This window comes from Anabrus simplex, chromosome 5, assembly GCF_040414725.1.
Source record: "Anabrus simplex isolate iqAnaSimp1 chromosome 5, ASM4041472v1, whole genome shotgun sequence".
Lineage (NCBI taxonomy): Eukaryota > Metazoa > Arthropoda > Insecta > Orthoptera > Tettigoniidae > Anabrus > Anabrus simplex.
Genome location: NC_090269.1, coordinates 145,908,010 through 145,925,888, shown reverse-complemented (window position 1 = coordinate 145,925,888; position 17,879 = coordinate 145,908,010). Strand labels below are relative to the sequence as shown.

The window sequence follows — 17,879 nt, the reverse complement described above, 5'->3', positions numbered from 1 at the left end:
TTGCCGCATGTGGTCTTCAGTCAGCATGCGTGGCACCCATCTTGCACACACCTTCTGGTATTTCAACTTTTCCGTTAAAATTCTGTGAGCGGCGCTTCGGGAAACCTCAGGAACCAAAGTACAGAGATCATGCAGGGTGATCTGCCGATCTTCACGCATGATTTGCTCAACCTTCACGACTGTCTCGATGGAAATTGACGGTCTCCCGCTCCTTTGTTCATTGTGAATTTCAATCCGACTGGCTGCAAACTCTCTACACCATTTACAAAAAAATTTGACAGCCATGCACGACTCACCATACACTTCCATCGATTGGTGATGGATTTCAATTGGTTCAATACCTTTTGTGTTCAAAAACCAAATAACTGCCCGCACTTCACACTAGGCAGTAACATCCAAGAGGAGCTCCGTTCTCAACAGCTGCCAAGCCAAGACTGAGTGCCTCAGGGCAGCGTGCGCATGTTTATATGCGAGCGCGCGAAACGCTCTTCACAATATTGTGACCAACGGCCACACAAACAGAGTTATGTATTTATAAAAAGGTAGGAGACCTTATTTTTGGGATCACCCTCGTAGGATGTACTAGTTACGTAGAAATGAAAAGGTTAACACAGGGTAGGGTGGCATGGATGGCTGCGTCAAATCAGTCTGTGGACTGATGGGTATATGTATACAGCAGAAAATTGATAAAAATTTGCATTTTCAAAAGATGCCTAAATTGATAGAATCTTTCTTCCCCTTTAATTTGGTATATACCGTACATTTTAATTTTCTTAATTCTTCAGAGTAGTCAGGTGTTCTGTATGTTATTCTTTGAAATAGAAGTTTTAAAATTAGCCCAAGGATGTCAGGGAATGCTAGCAGACGACTGACACCACCTGTTGAGCATTTAATAAACAAACAAGGAGAAATTTATTATTTATTATACAATCTTTCTGCAACAGCTGCAGGCTGCCCAAGGACAAGGACAAAGAGTACAATAATAGATACAGATAAAGTATATACACGAGATAATATGAGGTTAAGTGCAGGCAAAAGCATGAGGCACGTCAAACATTTATCTGAGGTCCACAAGGGTGGTTCTTGAAGATCAGGATGGACTTCTTGAGAGTAGTAATGGCGACGTTGTAGACAGCCCAAATGTATTGCAGAAATTGACAAAAATGTAGGTATGGTTCCTCGAGCACCGAACATAAAGCCGATTACAGAGATGCATGAGAGCTTGTACTTTTGCCACAGTCCACAGTTTCTTCATAAATTCTTCTGCCCCCCCCGCATCGACCTCTTCTGGCTGTTTTTTTGTTGGTATTAAATTTAATTGTTGGATCAGTGATGAAGCCTTCAGAACAGAATGGTTTAAAAGCAATCAGTGCATTGTTTGATTCCTTTGTTGGAGAGACCGTGTACTTCTTCATAGACATTATAACCTTGTTTTCTCAAAGCGTTACCTATCATTGATCTGGCTACATTGTGGTGTGAGGTGCGTAGTAATTCACTATGTGGACAGGCTCCCAGGACATGTGAAAGAGTTTCAAACTCTCTGTGGCAGCACTGACAGAGGCTGTTGCCCTGGGATCTGCCAAGTACAGTACGCACAGCAGAGACATTGGCATTCATTTTTATGGCCTCGCACCATTCATTGCAAGACAATAGTTTATGATCCTGAATCCATATATTCTCTGGAGTATACTGTTTAAATACGACTACATTTTGCCTTTAAGCTCTTTCTTGCTCCAGTTGTCAAAAGCTCTTCTTCTCAATTCAAGTCGAACTTTCTTTGTATCTACAAAACCATGCCCCTGTATATCTTTTCTTTTCTTCACGGTGTTTTGAAACTGTCTTCTCAGTGTGTTGTTTATTACTGCAGCTGGCAGGTTGCTTATTGTAAGTTAGTGAAGTTTCACAGTTTACACAGTTTTTAATATAATGGGTAATGGAAGATTTTTTTCAGAAGCAAGTTTGGGAAAACACCTCTGGAGAATAGCATGATGAAAAGACTATTCTAACAGTTGACAGAGATAATATTCTCCAGTCAGAGGAACCTGTGAGTGATGGTTATTCTGTTCTTATTCTTTTTGATGTCAGATGCTTACGTAACCTATTTTAACAACTGGCTTGCCCAGACTGTTACACTGTAGGTTCTGTTTCTTTGGTTATGGAAAATTACCAAGAAATTTGGCTTGTGTGAGTGCCTGAAATTAGTGTGTTGCTATAGTGAGGCATGTAAACTGTGTTACCTTTTAGGACTGGCAAATCCACCTAATCCTAAAGCTTACCAGGGTATAAATGATGTAGTAACATAGCTTTCAGAAGAGACAGTGAAGCAAGCTGCTAGTGACATTATCAAAGAAACTGGGACTAATGAGTGTGCGGTATCTGTAGATGGCAGTTGGCAACAAAGAGGTTATTCCTCCTTGATAGGTGTAGTTACAGCGATTTCTGTCTGGGAAGGTTTTAGATGTAGAAGTCCTGTAAGAAGCATGCTAATGGTAACAAATGGTCTCTGTCTTATCAGGCACAGTTGGCTGACCATAAACAGACTTGTCTCAAAAATTATACGGGAACTTCACCCAGTAAGGAATCTGTAAGTGCTGGCGAATACTTCTCAGATCTGTTCAGGACAGGGGTTTGGAGTACGCATAGTATTTAGGAGATGGTGACTCCAAAAGTTACAAAACTGCATGTGAATTAGATCCATAGAATGGCAAATATATCCAGAGTGTTTTGGCCACTACCAAGCAAAAGAGTAGGTCATGCCCTTCTCCAGCTGGTAAAATCGAAAGGTCTTGGTGGAAAATGAGGACTGACCCTGAAGTAAATCGATAAACTTCAGAACTACTTTGGTATTGCCCTCAGGGCTAATACTACTTGTGAACATCTGTACAGCTCTCCGTGTTCCCCATAGCTGCCAACTATGAATGTCCACTTCACGGAAAGTGTCCAGCAGGGAAACGAAATTTGTGTGTATACCAAGTTGCTAAGACAAAAGGTGAAGAGTATTATCACAAAGGACAAGGCATGAAATTAGAGCTTGTTAGAGCAATTAAACCTTATGAAAGACTGGCTGACATAAAAAATTTGGAAAATATTTACATGGAAAAACACAAAATGTGAATTAGGCGCTCAGTAGAACCTGTAGAATAGGTATCCGGGGAGATCTGTACAGGTCACAGAACAGTGAAGATATGTGTGAATGATGCTGTGTATCATTTAAATAAGGAACCTGAGGTTGAACTGGAAATTTTGAAGAGGATGGGTTTCAACCCAGGAACAAACACCATTTCTGGAGTCATCGAGACAACAGAAAATAGGACCAGAAGTGCCAAAAACCATTCCACACCTGAAGCAAAGATAAGAAGGAGGTATCTTAGAGGTAGAAAGAAGCTGAAATTTGACAAGTAAGAAGATGTGGAAGGACTGACTTACTCTGCTGGGGGTTTCTAACAAAGTCAACTTTCTATCTCATTTTCCCATAAGTTGCAGTTTTCACAATGACCCATATTTCCAAACATCACTTCTCCACTAATAATTATATCATCATATACATCTTGGTGTCATTTTGAAACTTAAAATGTTTCCTAGTGCCTGTCATAGAGAACAAGTAGATAAGTGAATTATTAAATGATATTCAGAAATTTGTTTATGAAGATGCAACTAAATGTTTCCATCAATGCAGATAATTCTTAAATAATGGCAAAATCAAACATATTCTCTGTGTCAGGCACTTGACTACTGTTTTAGCTTCAGAACAGTGAAACACCTGTGGTTCTGACTTACCTCGTTGTTGAAACATCTTGTTTGAAGGCTTGTGGAAAATTTAAGACTAAAATGTTCATTATCAAGATGTCTTAAATTAAACCATTGTAATGAATTTTAAAAACTTGACTGATTAATATATTTCAAAAACAAGATGTTTCCATGTAGAAATATACCGTAAGACACAGAGGACTTGTTTAGTTTCTGAGGGAAGTGTAAGAGGTAAGAAGGGTAGGGGCAGATCTATAACAAACAGATTAAAGTAGATGTAGGATATGGTAGTTACGTACAAATGTAAAGGTTGGCGCAGGATAGGGTGTCATGGAGGGCTGCATCAAATCAGTCTATGGACAGATGACACAAGCCTCTCAAGGTGTTTATGGTGTTGGTTCCTCTTTCTCTGAAATGGCAGTGTTCAAACTTAAAATACATAGGATTATGATATATTCTTTCTATCTAGTGAGATGTTGTTCTACTTGTATTTTGTTATTTTCTACATAACTCTGCATGTGAAAATAATTCCTTTAATCATCACTACTGCCCTCATCAAGGAAAATTGTGAAAAATCAGGGTAAAATATTAACTGTATGTGTCCAGTCTGTCCATGCTATGATGTGAGAGACACGGTGCTCACTGCTTGTCTGTATTTTTCTGGACTTATAGGTTACATTAACAAAGTTGACACTGAAAAAGAATGGCTTAACAAATGGCTTAACACAAGAAACACCAGGCAAATTGGCCATGCGGTTAGGGGTGTGCGGCTATGAACTTGCATCCGGGAGATAGTGAGTTTGAATCGCACTGTCGGCTGCCTTGAAGATGGTTTTCTGTGGTTTCCCATTTTCACACCAGGCAAATGCTGGAGCTGTACCGTAATTAAGGCCATGGCCGTTTCCTTCCAACTCCTAGGCCTTTCCTAACTCATCGTCGCCATAAGACCTATTTGTGTCGGTGCAATGTAAAGCCACTAGCAAAAAAAAGAAAGAAAAGAAACAAAACCACATGAAATGACTTCTATTCATGGACACTTAGTTTTATAACTACTTGTGTGAAAGCAGGCCAGAATTGCCTTGCAGAATGGAAAATCAAAGTGGTTAGGAACATAGTGGCCCAATTACTGTGCCTTCTATCTTTAAGTTATATTTGAACAAGCTGAAGTATAGTTCTTTAGTTACAATGGTAAGTGATGAACATTGAAGGGCATTAAAAATAAGTGATCTTGGGAAACTACACTCATAACTGTGAGGGAATGTTTGGCATTTTCAAGTGGTTATACCTCAAGCTCGTCACACAAGTAGGACTCTCCAGGAGTGCAAGATATTCTTTCTAACGTAAGATTTCATCCCCTCTTCATATTATGACTTGTATTATTTTTTTTAATTGTGCAGCAAAATTTTATTATCATCATCATCATCATCATCATCATCATCATCATCATCATCATCATCATCATCATCATCATCATCATTATTATCTTCTTCCTCTGCTTTTGCCACATCTGTGAGGTTGTGCATGGGAACTGTGTTGCACATGTTGGTTTGGCCATGTTTTATGGCTGGAGCCCTTCCTGATGCCAACCCTATATAGATTATTTCAAACAGCAGTTTCACTTTCCTTTTTATAATTTACAATAAGATCCGGAAAGGAACTGGCCACCCTACCGCACGTAAACTCCGGCTCAGGAACACCTCTGTGGAGGTTCGGACCTGCCTTCGGGCAGAACTACCCTTACCTTACAATAAGATCAAACACAAACTTTGAAGTATCTCGGAACTGCTAAAATGGACATAAACTGCTCTTTAATTTTGTACATTTCATTGCCTAAATTTCTGTAATCCATAATAAAATTAATTTGGACATGTTGTTTCTATATTTCAGAAACAGTGTAAGAAGGCCAAGTCCCAACTGTGGCTGCAGTACAAACCATCGCTCTTCCAGCACATTGGTACCCACTCCTCACTTAAGGGGAAAGTGCAGAAGTTAAAGGTAGGTCATGACATTCCTGTCTGACTCCAGGACTACTAGGTTATTGAAGACTTGAGTATGGCTCATTTTAGGCCATCAGTGACCCTTCCTGTTTTCTTTAAAACAATATCACCATCCGTTGAGGGATCTGAGCCCTTTGTGAGTTTATATTAATGACAAAGAATGATAGAAATTACCTACAAAGTGCAGTGAAAGTCCCTTCAAACAACAATCACTTCAACTGACAACTGAATATTTTATTTTCTGAATATAATATTTTCAAAAGAACAGTTATAAAAAAAATATAGAATTTTATTGCAAGTTCAATGTATCACTGCCCTGATACTGCTTCTTCTGGCAGACTATGAACTTTCACTGCACATCATGGGTAAATTCTGTTAAACATCTCTGTATATCTACTGTTGCTGTTACCTTTCCATTAGCGTTTGACATTGATTCACTCCTGAATAATCTCTTTTTTCATCTCATTAAATTCAAAGAAAGACTTATCAACAGAGTTCATTGAATTATTGAGTCATTTATGGGACATTAAATAACTAGTGCAATAGCCTTTGTCATAATACTGTACATTAATATACAGGGTGCTCAAAAACGTGAACTGAGATATGAGCATTAGAGCGTTGGTCATACTGACAAGTGATTTAAAAAAATTACATCGATATCTTGAGCCTTTGTAATTTTATCAGCTGCTGAAATTAGCCAATCAGATTGCTTTGCGGGTAAATTCAAATGAGCTTTACAAGGCGGTGTTGTTAAAACTGCACATGGCTTACAACACTAACACCCCGTGGGTTTCAGCCAGTGCCACCGTAGCTTGCTTGGTTTGTGGCGAGTCTATCATCAGGGAGGTCCTTGACCAAGTCCCTCCCCTGGAGAAGTTTATTTCTTCTATAGGCGCTCTCAAGCCGGTCATAAGCCAGGGGCAGATTCAGCAACACCGCCTCAAGTCGCCCGAGAAGTGAGCTGATTGGCTAATTTCAGCCACTGATAAAATGAGAACAGCATGAGATACCGGCTTACTTTTTTTTCAAATTACTTATCAGTATGATCAATGCTTTAACACTCATATACTTCAAGAATTAGATGTATGGCTTTTCAGGTGTTTGCTCTATTAACCAGCGCTTCGTCTTAGGTCTGACACTAGACTCTTCAGAGTGGGATGTGTCAGACCCTACCCACTGACGCTGGGGTGTATGCAGGTGAACCATCTGTCTGAGAAAGTTTTCATTCCCCGTCCATAGGGCGGGGCGGGCCCCTAGAGAGTTACGCTCTCTCTCGGGCCGTGAGATGTGTAGAGAGAGAGAGGTGTGATGAAGGAGAAAGATGGGTAAAAGAAGGAGTGTGGAATGATAACGGATGGGGCCTCGTGGCTACGTAGATGGGATTAAAGGAATGATGTGTGCGAGGTGTGTAGGTTAGAAGAAAGTTCCAGGATGGAGATGCAATGTGAGGAGATGAAGGGTAGCTGTGATGTTAGATAGGGAAGTGGCGAGAAAGCGAAGGAGGTCTAATGTCAGAAGTGGTGGGAGGAAGAAGCTAGTTTGGGGAGGGGGTGGACGAACGGGTTGAGGGGGTGGAACAGGTGGAGGGTTTGGCCGGGGGCAACGGTAGGAAGTGTTACGTTGAGAGCGAACAGTTGGGGGTGGAGAACGAGAAGGCTCCACTCTATTGTGATGACTGTAGATATGGGCGCCGGTGCTAATCAGGTGTTGGAGATCTTCTTCAGTAGGAAGGTGTAGCCGCACCATATATGTAGGTCAGTGGGCGTTGTGAATTCGAAACGCGCGACGGGGGGGGGGGGGGGACGCCTGCTGCTTGAAGTTCGCGTATGATGTCCCTTTCGGAGATGGCAGGTTCGATGCCACGGAGAACACAACTTGACATGGCATGGAATGACGGTGGAGGCCGCTGGGGCGATGAAGGTGTGGCGGCGGCTGCTACGGTGTCTTCTTGTGAAGATGGTGATGGCGATGGCGGTGCTGCGCCGGTTGAATCCAAGGAGGTGGTAGGGAGTTGCTGGGGACTAAGTTGTGTGGCAGTCGAGGAAATAATGAGGGATGATGACATGATGGACGAAGGGTGGCAAGTTGTGGTAGTAGTGACGGGAATACGGGATGAGGTATAGGCGGACGTGGTAATGGTCGTGGTGGTGGTCGAAGTAGTTGTGGGGTAAGTGGAGAGGGAAGGCGATGGCGGCTTAGATTCGTTGACGGTTGGAAGAGAAGACAGGTGTGCGAAGAGCTGATCGAGTATGTACGAAGGAGTATGCACCACTTCGTAGAATCTGTGGTGAAGAGTCGCGCCGACGGCTTGGAAGCTTAGCATTTTGTCCGCGCTGCGTAGATAGACCAGAATCTGCGTTGATGGTAAGGAAGTAGAGTCATCCAAGAGCCTGAAAACATCATGTGCTGGGACGCCAGCTCTGCGAAGGTCGGTGAGAATGTCTTCTTCAGAAAGGGCGGGATCCACACCGAGAATAAGGTAGGTATACATTGTCGTTTGGGGGGCCGGCTTCCAACTTGGTGCCAGCCGTTATGCTGAATTGGCTTGGTAAGGTGCGGAGTTATAGTTGTAGCGTCACCCCGGCCGATCAAAAATAGGGGATATCGTGGAAATTAAGTCCTCCTATATAGAGATGCTGACGAAAGACGAGCGGGTTTCTCCTCCCGCAGGTGAACCTATCAGAAGCCTATTTAAGAGGCACAGTCTGATAACTGCATACGGGAGATAAAACTCCACAATGGAATTAATGCCCGCCTAGCAATTCCGAATGGAAATTCTAAGTTCCCATGGAGAGAATTAGATATTTTTCCACCAATAGAGCATATCAAAAATCAGATCAAAAATTAGATGTATGGCTTTTCAGGCATTTGCTCTATTAACCAGCATTTCTCTGAAGAGTCTAGTGTCAGACCTAAGATGAAAACCTGGTTAATAGAGCAAACGCCTGAAAAGCCAAACATCTAAGTTTTGATCTGATTTTTGATATGCTCTATTGGTGGAAAAATATCTAATTCCCTCCTTGGGAACTTAGAATTTCCACTTGTATACTTGGTTCACGTTGTTTCCGACCACCCTGTATACAGACATTTTCTATATAAACTAAACAAGCTTACTCCAGTAATAAAACTATATACACCTCAAAATATCTTACATACCAATGGATACTTCTGTTTCAATATAAATTTATGCTCTGTAAAAACTACACAGTTATACTCAAGTAAATTGACAGATATGCAAACTCTCATCCTGTTCAATGCGTAATGGCCGTTCAAATGAAATCGGAACAAGAACAAAACAAAATGTTGTTAAAGATATCGTTGATATACATTATGTTTAAACAAGTATGCCGAAAGACATAACCCCTTCTGAAGATATAGAAACCTAGGAATCAAGACATCGAAGTTAGTGTAGACCACTCCAGTCCTCTTCAATGCACTTGGCAATGGAGTACAGTGAAAAAGAGTGATTTAGGATGGTTTTGAGGTTATTTTCATCTTAACTCATGAAGGGAATCTTAAATTGTATTGTTCATCATCCTAAAAAATGAGGAATATATCCAATTTAAACAACACCCTACAAACAAAAAGTATATGCCAATATATGTGTACCGGAGAAAACAAAACGTAGTGTCCGAATCACCCCGTACGTCGGATGATTTTGGACACACATGCTTTTTAATCCGCTGTAAGAAGTTTCAAAGCATATTAGGTGATTTTGGACACAAATAGCCCTTTATTTTAATTCTCCGTTCTTTCTGCTTTAATGGTGTTGTATTTAAAGTGCTCTCAGGGTGTCCAAAATATGACTAGCTGTTTAAAATCATTTTAATGATAAATTTAATTTATTACTGATCGATCTGTATTTCCTGACAAGGTAAATGTAAAATTTTCCGGTCTAAATTGAAATATTAATAGTTATAAACTGCATAGAAATCCTACTGAAAGATCCTAGTAATAATTTTTCTTACAAATGATATAAATCATAATGCCAAAAAAAAAGGTTGATATAATTAACATGCAGCTGCTAAGGCCCATAAATCTAAAATATATTTTCTCTGAAAATAAACATTCCTCTCTTCTCAACTTGGGCTGGAAGTATTGTCAAAATTTGTTCTAATAATAATGTTATTTGATTTACGTACCACTAACTACTTTTTAAGGTCTTCGGAGACGCCGAGGTGCCGGAATTTAGTCCCGCAGGAGTTCTTTAACGTGCCAGTAAATCTACCGACACGGGGCTGTCGTATTTGAGCACCTTCAAATACCACCGGACTGAGCCAGGATCGAACCTGCCAAGTTGGGGTTAGAAGGCCAGCGCCTTAACCGTCTGAGCCACTCAGCCCTGCAAAATTTGTTCTTTAGCCATTGTATCCTCATCAGGGTTGTTAAGGAATACAAACACTTTTCTGCTGTTTTTATGTGGGCGTAAGTATTTGACATCCAAAATCACCCAGACTGCTTTCAGTTTTCAATAAAATGTGCGCAAAATAATACTTTTCACTTAATCACACCAAATTCCACACCAGTCATTTCTAAACACTTCAGTCAGTTGATCACAGTAAGAACCATACATATAACGCATTCCTTCTGATCACGGCAATCAGAAGTATCCAGTTAATGATAATGCATTAACTTTCAAGAATGCCAGTGCACACTAGAAATTTTCCAAAGTATGAAGTTGACTCAATAAAAAATGCGGAATGCGGTAACATAACCTCAAGGTCAAACTAAAATATGTGTGGAAGTGTAAAGCAGAGGCGACTCCTTGCTATGTTACAAAAATAGGCAAAACTACCATATTGTGCCCCGCTTGATTGTAGCATGGCTTTACCAACAGCCATTTACAAATCCATTGTTTGAAAATGTTCAAGGGGACCTGACAGAATTCTTTACCTAATTTATTACCGTACTAGCCGATGTACACGTGCTTCACTACGGAATTCTCAGAAAAACTATCTTTGTGCTTTTCCCAACTGAAGTCCACAGAGGTCATTACAATGATGTCAGTAGGAATGTAACAACTAAAAGCAATGTTGTCCTATAAAATACTCGATCAAATGAAAAACCACACATTTTCTCAATTTTAACGAACAGTGATATGGTGGAAAATTCTAAATTCCCATGGAGGGAATTAGATAATTTTTCACCAATAGAGCATGTCAAAAACATATCAGATGTAAGGCTTTTCAGGCGTTTGCTCTATTAACCAGCGTTTCATCTTAGGTCTGACACTAGACTCGTCAGAGTGGGATGTGTCAGACCCTACCCACTGACGCTGGGTGTATGCAGGTGAGCTTGTCAGAAGCCTATATCAGACTGTGCCTCGGTAAGCAGGTCGCAGAAAGCCGTGAACACTCCTCTGCCATTATTCCGTTCAATGTGCACACTGCTTAGTCCAATCAGCGCCTCAGAGTAGGCATTGAATAGCTGGATTGCTATGATGAACAAGTGTATTACGTACCAGTAGTATCAGAAAATTTATGAACCAGGGGAATGGCATGTTAAAGAAGAGAGAGATATAACTCTCCAGCTACTTCCCGCCAATATCCAGGCAGGTTGTTATACTCGGTACGCTGCAGTAATCCTATCTATCGGCGATGAGTGGCAACACATCACAACAAACAATGACCAATGTAATGTTATTGCTGATCAATTTTATGAGCTTTCTATATTATAGGCCTTCACATTTTGTTTTGTTTCAACTCTGTGATATTAGGACCTCTTATAAAATTATTTATTCCCTGACTTTATATACCAATTTTCATTAAATTCTGTTTACCCATTTTCGCATAATTCAGCACTGATATGGACCTAGCAACAAAAATCCAAATTTATGAATATCTGTTATCACAGCCGGTACGATAAAAATTTATAGGATATAAATGATCTGAAATTTAATTCTATATAACTTTAGTTATGTAGTATTTATCGATGGGGCCACTAATAACAAATATTTGAGAATTACATTTTAGGCCTTCTTCTAAACTACCATTTCACTCAGCGTGAATAAAATTATTTTTAGCGTGGATTGTAGCGACTTATTCCCCGACTTAACATACCAGTTTTCATTAAATTCTCTTCAGCCATTTTCTCGTGATATGCGTACGTACATATATACAGACAGACAGAAATTATGGAAAATTAAAAAGTTCATTTCCTTCTTACTGTGGTCTCCACCGATACAGAAATACCATTCTTTTTAAATCCTGACCAGTGTACAGACAAAACTCTTATTTTAGATAGATAGATATAGAGTACTTAACACCGTATGACATATTTGAATTTTCTTTAACTAACACCACGGCATATAAAAATGATTAGATGACCTGGTACCATAGGTATTTATGGTGTTGCGACATCCTGGCAAATCAGTACTGGGCTTATTATTCATGTACAGTATATCAGAAGATTATATGTGTATAAATTTGTTTACTGTTAAAACAGACAACTCGGTGAACAGTGATTTGCAATGAGAGTAAGGGGGAACGCCGGCAGTGGTGCAAATAGTTTTCTTTTTCAATTTTAATATATCACCTGTGTGTGCACTGTTGCTAAAAAATAATAGGCCCTACCAAAAAATACTCTGAAAACATGCAAAATATGCAGAACACACATATGCTTTAGTTACTACATGTTTCAGGTGACTCAACTACTCAAGAATGTTTTTATTCTAATGTTGTTTTAAAATTACATTGATGTAATAATTATAATGCATAACTAACTAAGAATCACTGTGCAAAGTATAAAAATCATTTTGTGTGACATTTAAAATATTATTCCTTAACTAGCAACTGATGATACATTCTACGTCAATCCATGTGTTGTCTCAACTACAAAAAACCTCTTTGTTTCAGGATAAACAATTTGGCAAGGTTGCTTTGTTTTTCCCTCACAAAAACCCTGAAGCTTCAGTGGAATCTGGCATCAAACACTACAAGCAGTACAGCCTAGCAAGAGCCTACCTCGGGGAGACGTTCTTCTGGGGCTTGCTGCCGCAAACAGGGGACCACTTAGTTTTCAAGTTCAACACACCTATTACTATAAAACGGTGAGAGAGATACATCTTCTCATTTTTTTCTTACTCTATTAACTGGAACTTGAAAATAAGTGTGATGAGAGTTGCATAAAAATTAGCCTTTCCAAGACTATATCGATATCAGCAGGTAAAAAATCCAAGATTAGGGACATAAAGCTGGAACAGGTAGATAATTTCAAGTATTTAGGATGTGTGTTCTCCCAGTGAGATCGAACCAAGGTGCAGTAAAGCTAATGCAGTGAGCTCACAGTAGCGATCAACAGTATTCTGTAAGAAGGAAGTCAGCTCCTGGAAGAAACTATCTTTATATCGGTCTGTTTTCAGACCAACATTGCTTTACGGGAGTAAAAACTGGGTGGACTTGGGATATCTTACAAGTTAGAAGTAACAGATATGAAAGTAGCGAGAAGAGGTGGGAACAATGGCAGGAGGGTACTTGGAATGAGGAGATAAAAGTTAAGTTAGGAATGAACTCAATGGATGAAGCTGTACACATAAACCAGCTTCGGTGGTGGGGTCATGTGAGGCGAATGGAGGAGGATAGATTACCCAGGAAAATATTGGACTTTGTAATCGAGGGTAAGAGGAGTAGGAGACCAAGACGAGGATGGTTAGACTCAGTTCCTGACGAGTTACAGAAAAGAGGTATAGAACTAAAGGAGGCCACAGGACTATTTACAAATAGAAAGTGGTTAGTAAGTTCACAGATGCTTGCGGACTGAATGCTGAAAGGCATAACAGTCTATAATGAAGATGTATGTATGTATTCATGTATTAATATTGGTATGACAGTGGAAGTATACTTGTTAGGACAAGGTTAATTGAACTCCAAATATGTCTTTTGATAACGATTTAAATATGTCCTCACCATATACGAGAAGTATCCAGAAGATGAGAGCTTGTAAAAGTCTGGACTATATTTTCAAATTATTTTACGTCCTTTTCATCCTTTTGATTCACTGTACTTTAAACTACTCTTCTGTGTGATTCTATTTTTGTTAACATGTGTTAGAGCGAGGCATCCAGGGGCGTAATGTTAGGCCCTGCAGGACCTGCAATGCATGCTGGCCTAGGCCTTTAAGGGGCCCCACAGACACCTTGCAGGAAATAATTTTTAAAAATATACAGTAGAACCTTGGTAATTTGAAATTGGTTAATTCAAAATTTCTCCTAATTCGAAGCAGCTCTCATTTCCATAAAAATTAGGTACAGTAAAATATGTATGTTCATAATTCAAAGAACAATGTCGGTCCCATCACCGAAATTCAGACATTTAATTCAAAACTGTCTTTACATTTTGAAAAAAATAGTATTTTACAGAGTAATTTAAATTAAAAATTTCTCCACGTCATGAAAGAAAATGTCTTCTGGAACGTGCAGGGGTAGATTCCTGCACTATCACTCACATCGGCGTGTCTACGGTGTGCTTCATATTTGTTAAGTTCAAGTGAAATGGTCATTCTTTTTTATTTGTCATTTTAAGGAACGGCACAATATCATGTAGCAGACCGTGTGTGGAGAAGCAGAATCCGCGAACCCTGGCGATGCCAACAGTTGGCAAATAAAGCATGGGTTATATAATAAATTCGAACGCACCAAACAATATTGTCAATGCCTGTGAAACTGCATTGTTTGTTTGTTTATTTGTTTTTCTAATGCAGAGCCCAAACGGGCTTATGGTTTTAAAGGAGAGAAGTGCCATCCGTGAAATCGTACTACTGTAGAGTGGGGTCATCGTACTGTGTTGCAATACACATGGAAGCGAGAGATTTCGTGCCCTCGTCATAGAAAAGTTCGAAAAGCCATGTTGTTTTAAGGGTGTTGGACACTTTCCGTGCAAGTACAAGGCATCTAAAAATGTAAACCGTACAGTAATCCAAAAATAACCTATTTGCACAGGGGAGCCAGCTAATTTGTCTTCGTCCTTGAATCGTGTTCTTTTTCCTTTCCTTGTGTGAGGTTATATTTGCCATTGTTTTATTCAAGTGCATTATTTGAATATTGTAAATGCACCTTGTTGGATACATTTTGGAAATAGTGATTTCCATGGCATTTGAAAGGTTTAAACTGAAAATCAAGGTGATTGCATACATTAATGGCTCTTAGAATACTTTGTGACGGCTGAATAATGAGAGAAGTGCCATGGCAGGAAATTGTACAAGGATATCACTGTACTGTGTGTTAATGCACACAGAAGCGGGAGACTTTCTTCCCTCGTCATATGAAAGTTTGATAAGCCACAATGTTTTAAGGGCATCGGGTACTTTCTGTGCAAGTGCAAGGCATCTAAAATGCATACAGTACAGTAATCCTGTGAATAACGTACTGCACAGGGAGCCAGTATAGATTTCTCCTCGTCTTTGAATCATGTTTCTTTTTTTGTGAGGTTATGTTTGCTGCTGAGTTATCCAAGTGTAAATGCACCTTGTAGGATACATTTCGGAAATAGTTTTTTGCCATGACATTTGAAAGGTTTAAACTGTGAATCAAGGTGACTGCATGCAGTAACGGGTCTTAAAATACTTTGTGACGCGGCAAGGGTTGGCATTTCTGAATTATGTGTTGGCGGTTAATTCAAATCATGTAATTCAGTCTGATTTTTGCACCCCAACAACTAGCCTGATGTCACTCTGCATGGAAATGGTCCAGACAGTTTGGAAGAATCAAGGAGGCTTCTGTTGATATAAGATTTTTTGTATCGTTATTAAGGGAATAAAAGATAGAAGATTGATTTCTAATCCTATTCATACTTGTCTGACCCTGTAATAGTTGAGAGGGGAGTTCCTCAGGGCAGTGTTATCGGACCTTTATGTTTTCTTATATATATAAATGATATGAGTAAAGGAGTGGAATCGGAGGTAAGGCTTTTTGCGGATGATGTTATTCTCTATAGAGTGATAAATAAGTTACAAGATTGTGAGCAACTGCAACGTGACCTCGAAAATATTGTGAGATGGACAGCAGGCAATGGTATGTTGATAAACGGGGCTAAAAGTCAGGTTGTGAGTTTTACAAATAGGAAAAGTCCTCTCAGTTTTAATTACTGCGTTGATGGGGTGAAAGTTCCTTTTGGGGATCATTGTAAGTATCTAGGTGTTAATATAAGGAAAGATCTTCACTGGGGTAATCACATAAATGGGATTGTAAATAAAGGGTACCGATCTCTGCACATGGTTATGAGGGTGTTTAGGGGTTGTAGTAAGGATGTAAAGGAGAGGGCATATAAGTCTCTGGTAAGACCCCAACTAGAGTATGGTTCCAGTGTATGGGATCCTCACCAGGATTACCTGATTCAAGAACTGGAAAAAATCCAAAGAAAAGCAGCTCGATTTGTTCTGGGTGATTTCCGACAAAAGAGTAGCGTTACAAAAATGTTGCAATGTTTGGGTTGGGAAGAATTGAGAGAAAGAAGAAGAGCTGCTCGACTAAGTGGTATGTTCTGAGCTGTCAGCGGAGAGATGGCGCGGAATGACATTAGTAGACGAATAGGTTTGAATGGCGTCTATAAAAGTAGGAAAGATCACAATATGAAGATAAAGTTGGAATTCAAGAGGACAAACTGGGGCAAATATTCATTTATAGGAAGGGGAGTTAGGGATTGGAATAACTTACCAAGGGAGATGTTCAATAAATTTCCAATTTCTTTGAAATCATTTTGGAAAAGGCTAGGAAAGCAACAGATAGGGAATCTGCCACCTGGGCGACTGCCCTAAATGCAGATCAGTATTGATTGATTGATTGATTGATTGATTTACAATTTGTACGTAGACGAATTGCCATTTGGTTGCATCTAGCAGCAGTTATTACTGCACAGCTGTAAACAGCGTCTGCCCTTGCCATCTCTCGCAATACCGTGACAAGAGACCTGCACCAAATTATTAAAAAATAATTACAACAATGAAAATTGATATCAAAATATCACATTTAGTTAGAAAATGATACTGAGTTCGTATTATGTACACATTGTTTCCCCGCAACATTTAACTTATGACACATTTTTCAACAACAAATGTATGATGCCAATGTGAAGTAGTGACACTATCTGTTCAGTTTCAAATGAGTTCTGTTTACGTGAAGGTTTATCATTTGTGCTGTTTGATATTTTTCAAGTTTTATTTGGACAGTTTTTGATTTAATTTTGTTTGTATATTTTTCTGTGTAGTAATTGAATAAATTGAGCTGCCGAGATCAAAATAGTAGTTTTAAGATATATCAATTTTTATATATAATTCTGTACAATAATATTCCCAAACCTTATAATTAACCCTGCATGCTCATTAAGAAGATTAAACTTGTATACGAAAACATGTAATCATATAATAAAGACATATACTAGGAAACTGATATAGAAAATGACTGACTAGTTCCATTTTTTATTTTAACGACATTCATTTTACCAAAAAACAAAGTTTAACTCAAAAATTTATACAATTTTATAGCAAAATGTGTTTTTAATAATATAAATATGCATTCTGAATAAGTTTATAAACATGCGTCATATAACAAAACATATATATCAAAATCGACGCTGCCATAAAATACAAGTCGATAACCTATCATGTAACATGGAAGGGATAGTAAAAGGATTTTCTTACCAAGGTAAATGAAATGAAATGGCGTATGGCTTTTAGTGCCAGGAGTTCCCGAGGACAATTACCAAGGTTATTTAGTCAGATAACTATGTTCATATATGTCAGATTTCACTCCTGATGACTGTCCCAAACTTCGCTTTCGCATGACACAAAATTTCAACACTGGTTTAGACAGGAAAAGAGTTACTGAACAAGTCCAATTTTAGCATCAAGAGATGTGGAATCATATAAAGACAAGAACCACAGTAATAATTCGTACACCACCAAAATGATGACTAGTCCCATTTTTTATTTCAGCGCCTTAATTATTATAATGGAGACTTTGGTATCTGTTACAGAATGTAGTTCTGTAGTTATAGTAAAATAAAACCAATTTTAAGTACGAACAGCTAAGTTGAGAGTGGTTCAGCAACTTAGCTGTTTGACCATAGAGGCAGCCAAATAAAACATATTGAACTTATATTTTAATAATCTTATAACAGTGAATAATCCCTTTGTTTATATAAT

The 17,879-nt window shown here is 39.0% G+C and overlaps 1 protein-coding gene across 7 annotated transcripts in view; it reads left to right on the top strand.

Moving 5' to 3' along the window:
* Positions 1 to 17,879, top strand: part of Mgat4a (alpha-1,3-mannosyl-glycoprotein 4-beta-N-acetylglucosaminyltransferase a) — a 978,023-nt gene that overhangs the window by 932,072 nt on the left and 28,072 nt on the right. For all 7 annotated transcript variants that reach the window (XM_067147150.2, XM_067147146.2, XM_067147149.2 and 4 more), the window contains 2 exons: positions 5,635 to 5,742; positions 12,599 to 12,792. In XM_067147150.2, the coding sequence (XP_067003251.1) occupies positions 5,635 to 5,742; positions 12,599 to 12,792 (302 nt within the window). The remainder of the gene's footprint in view (positions 1 to 5,634; positions 5,743 to 12,598; positions 12,793 to 17,879) is intronic.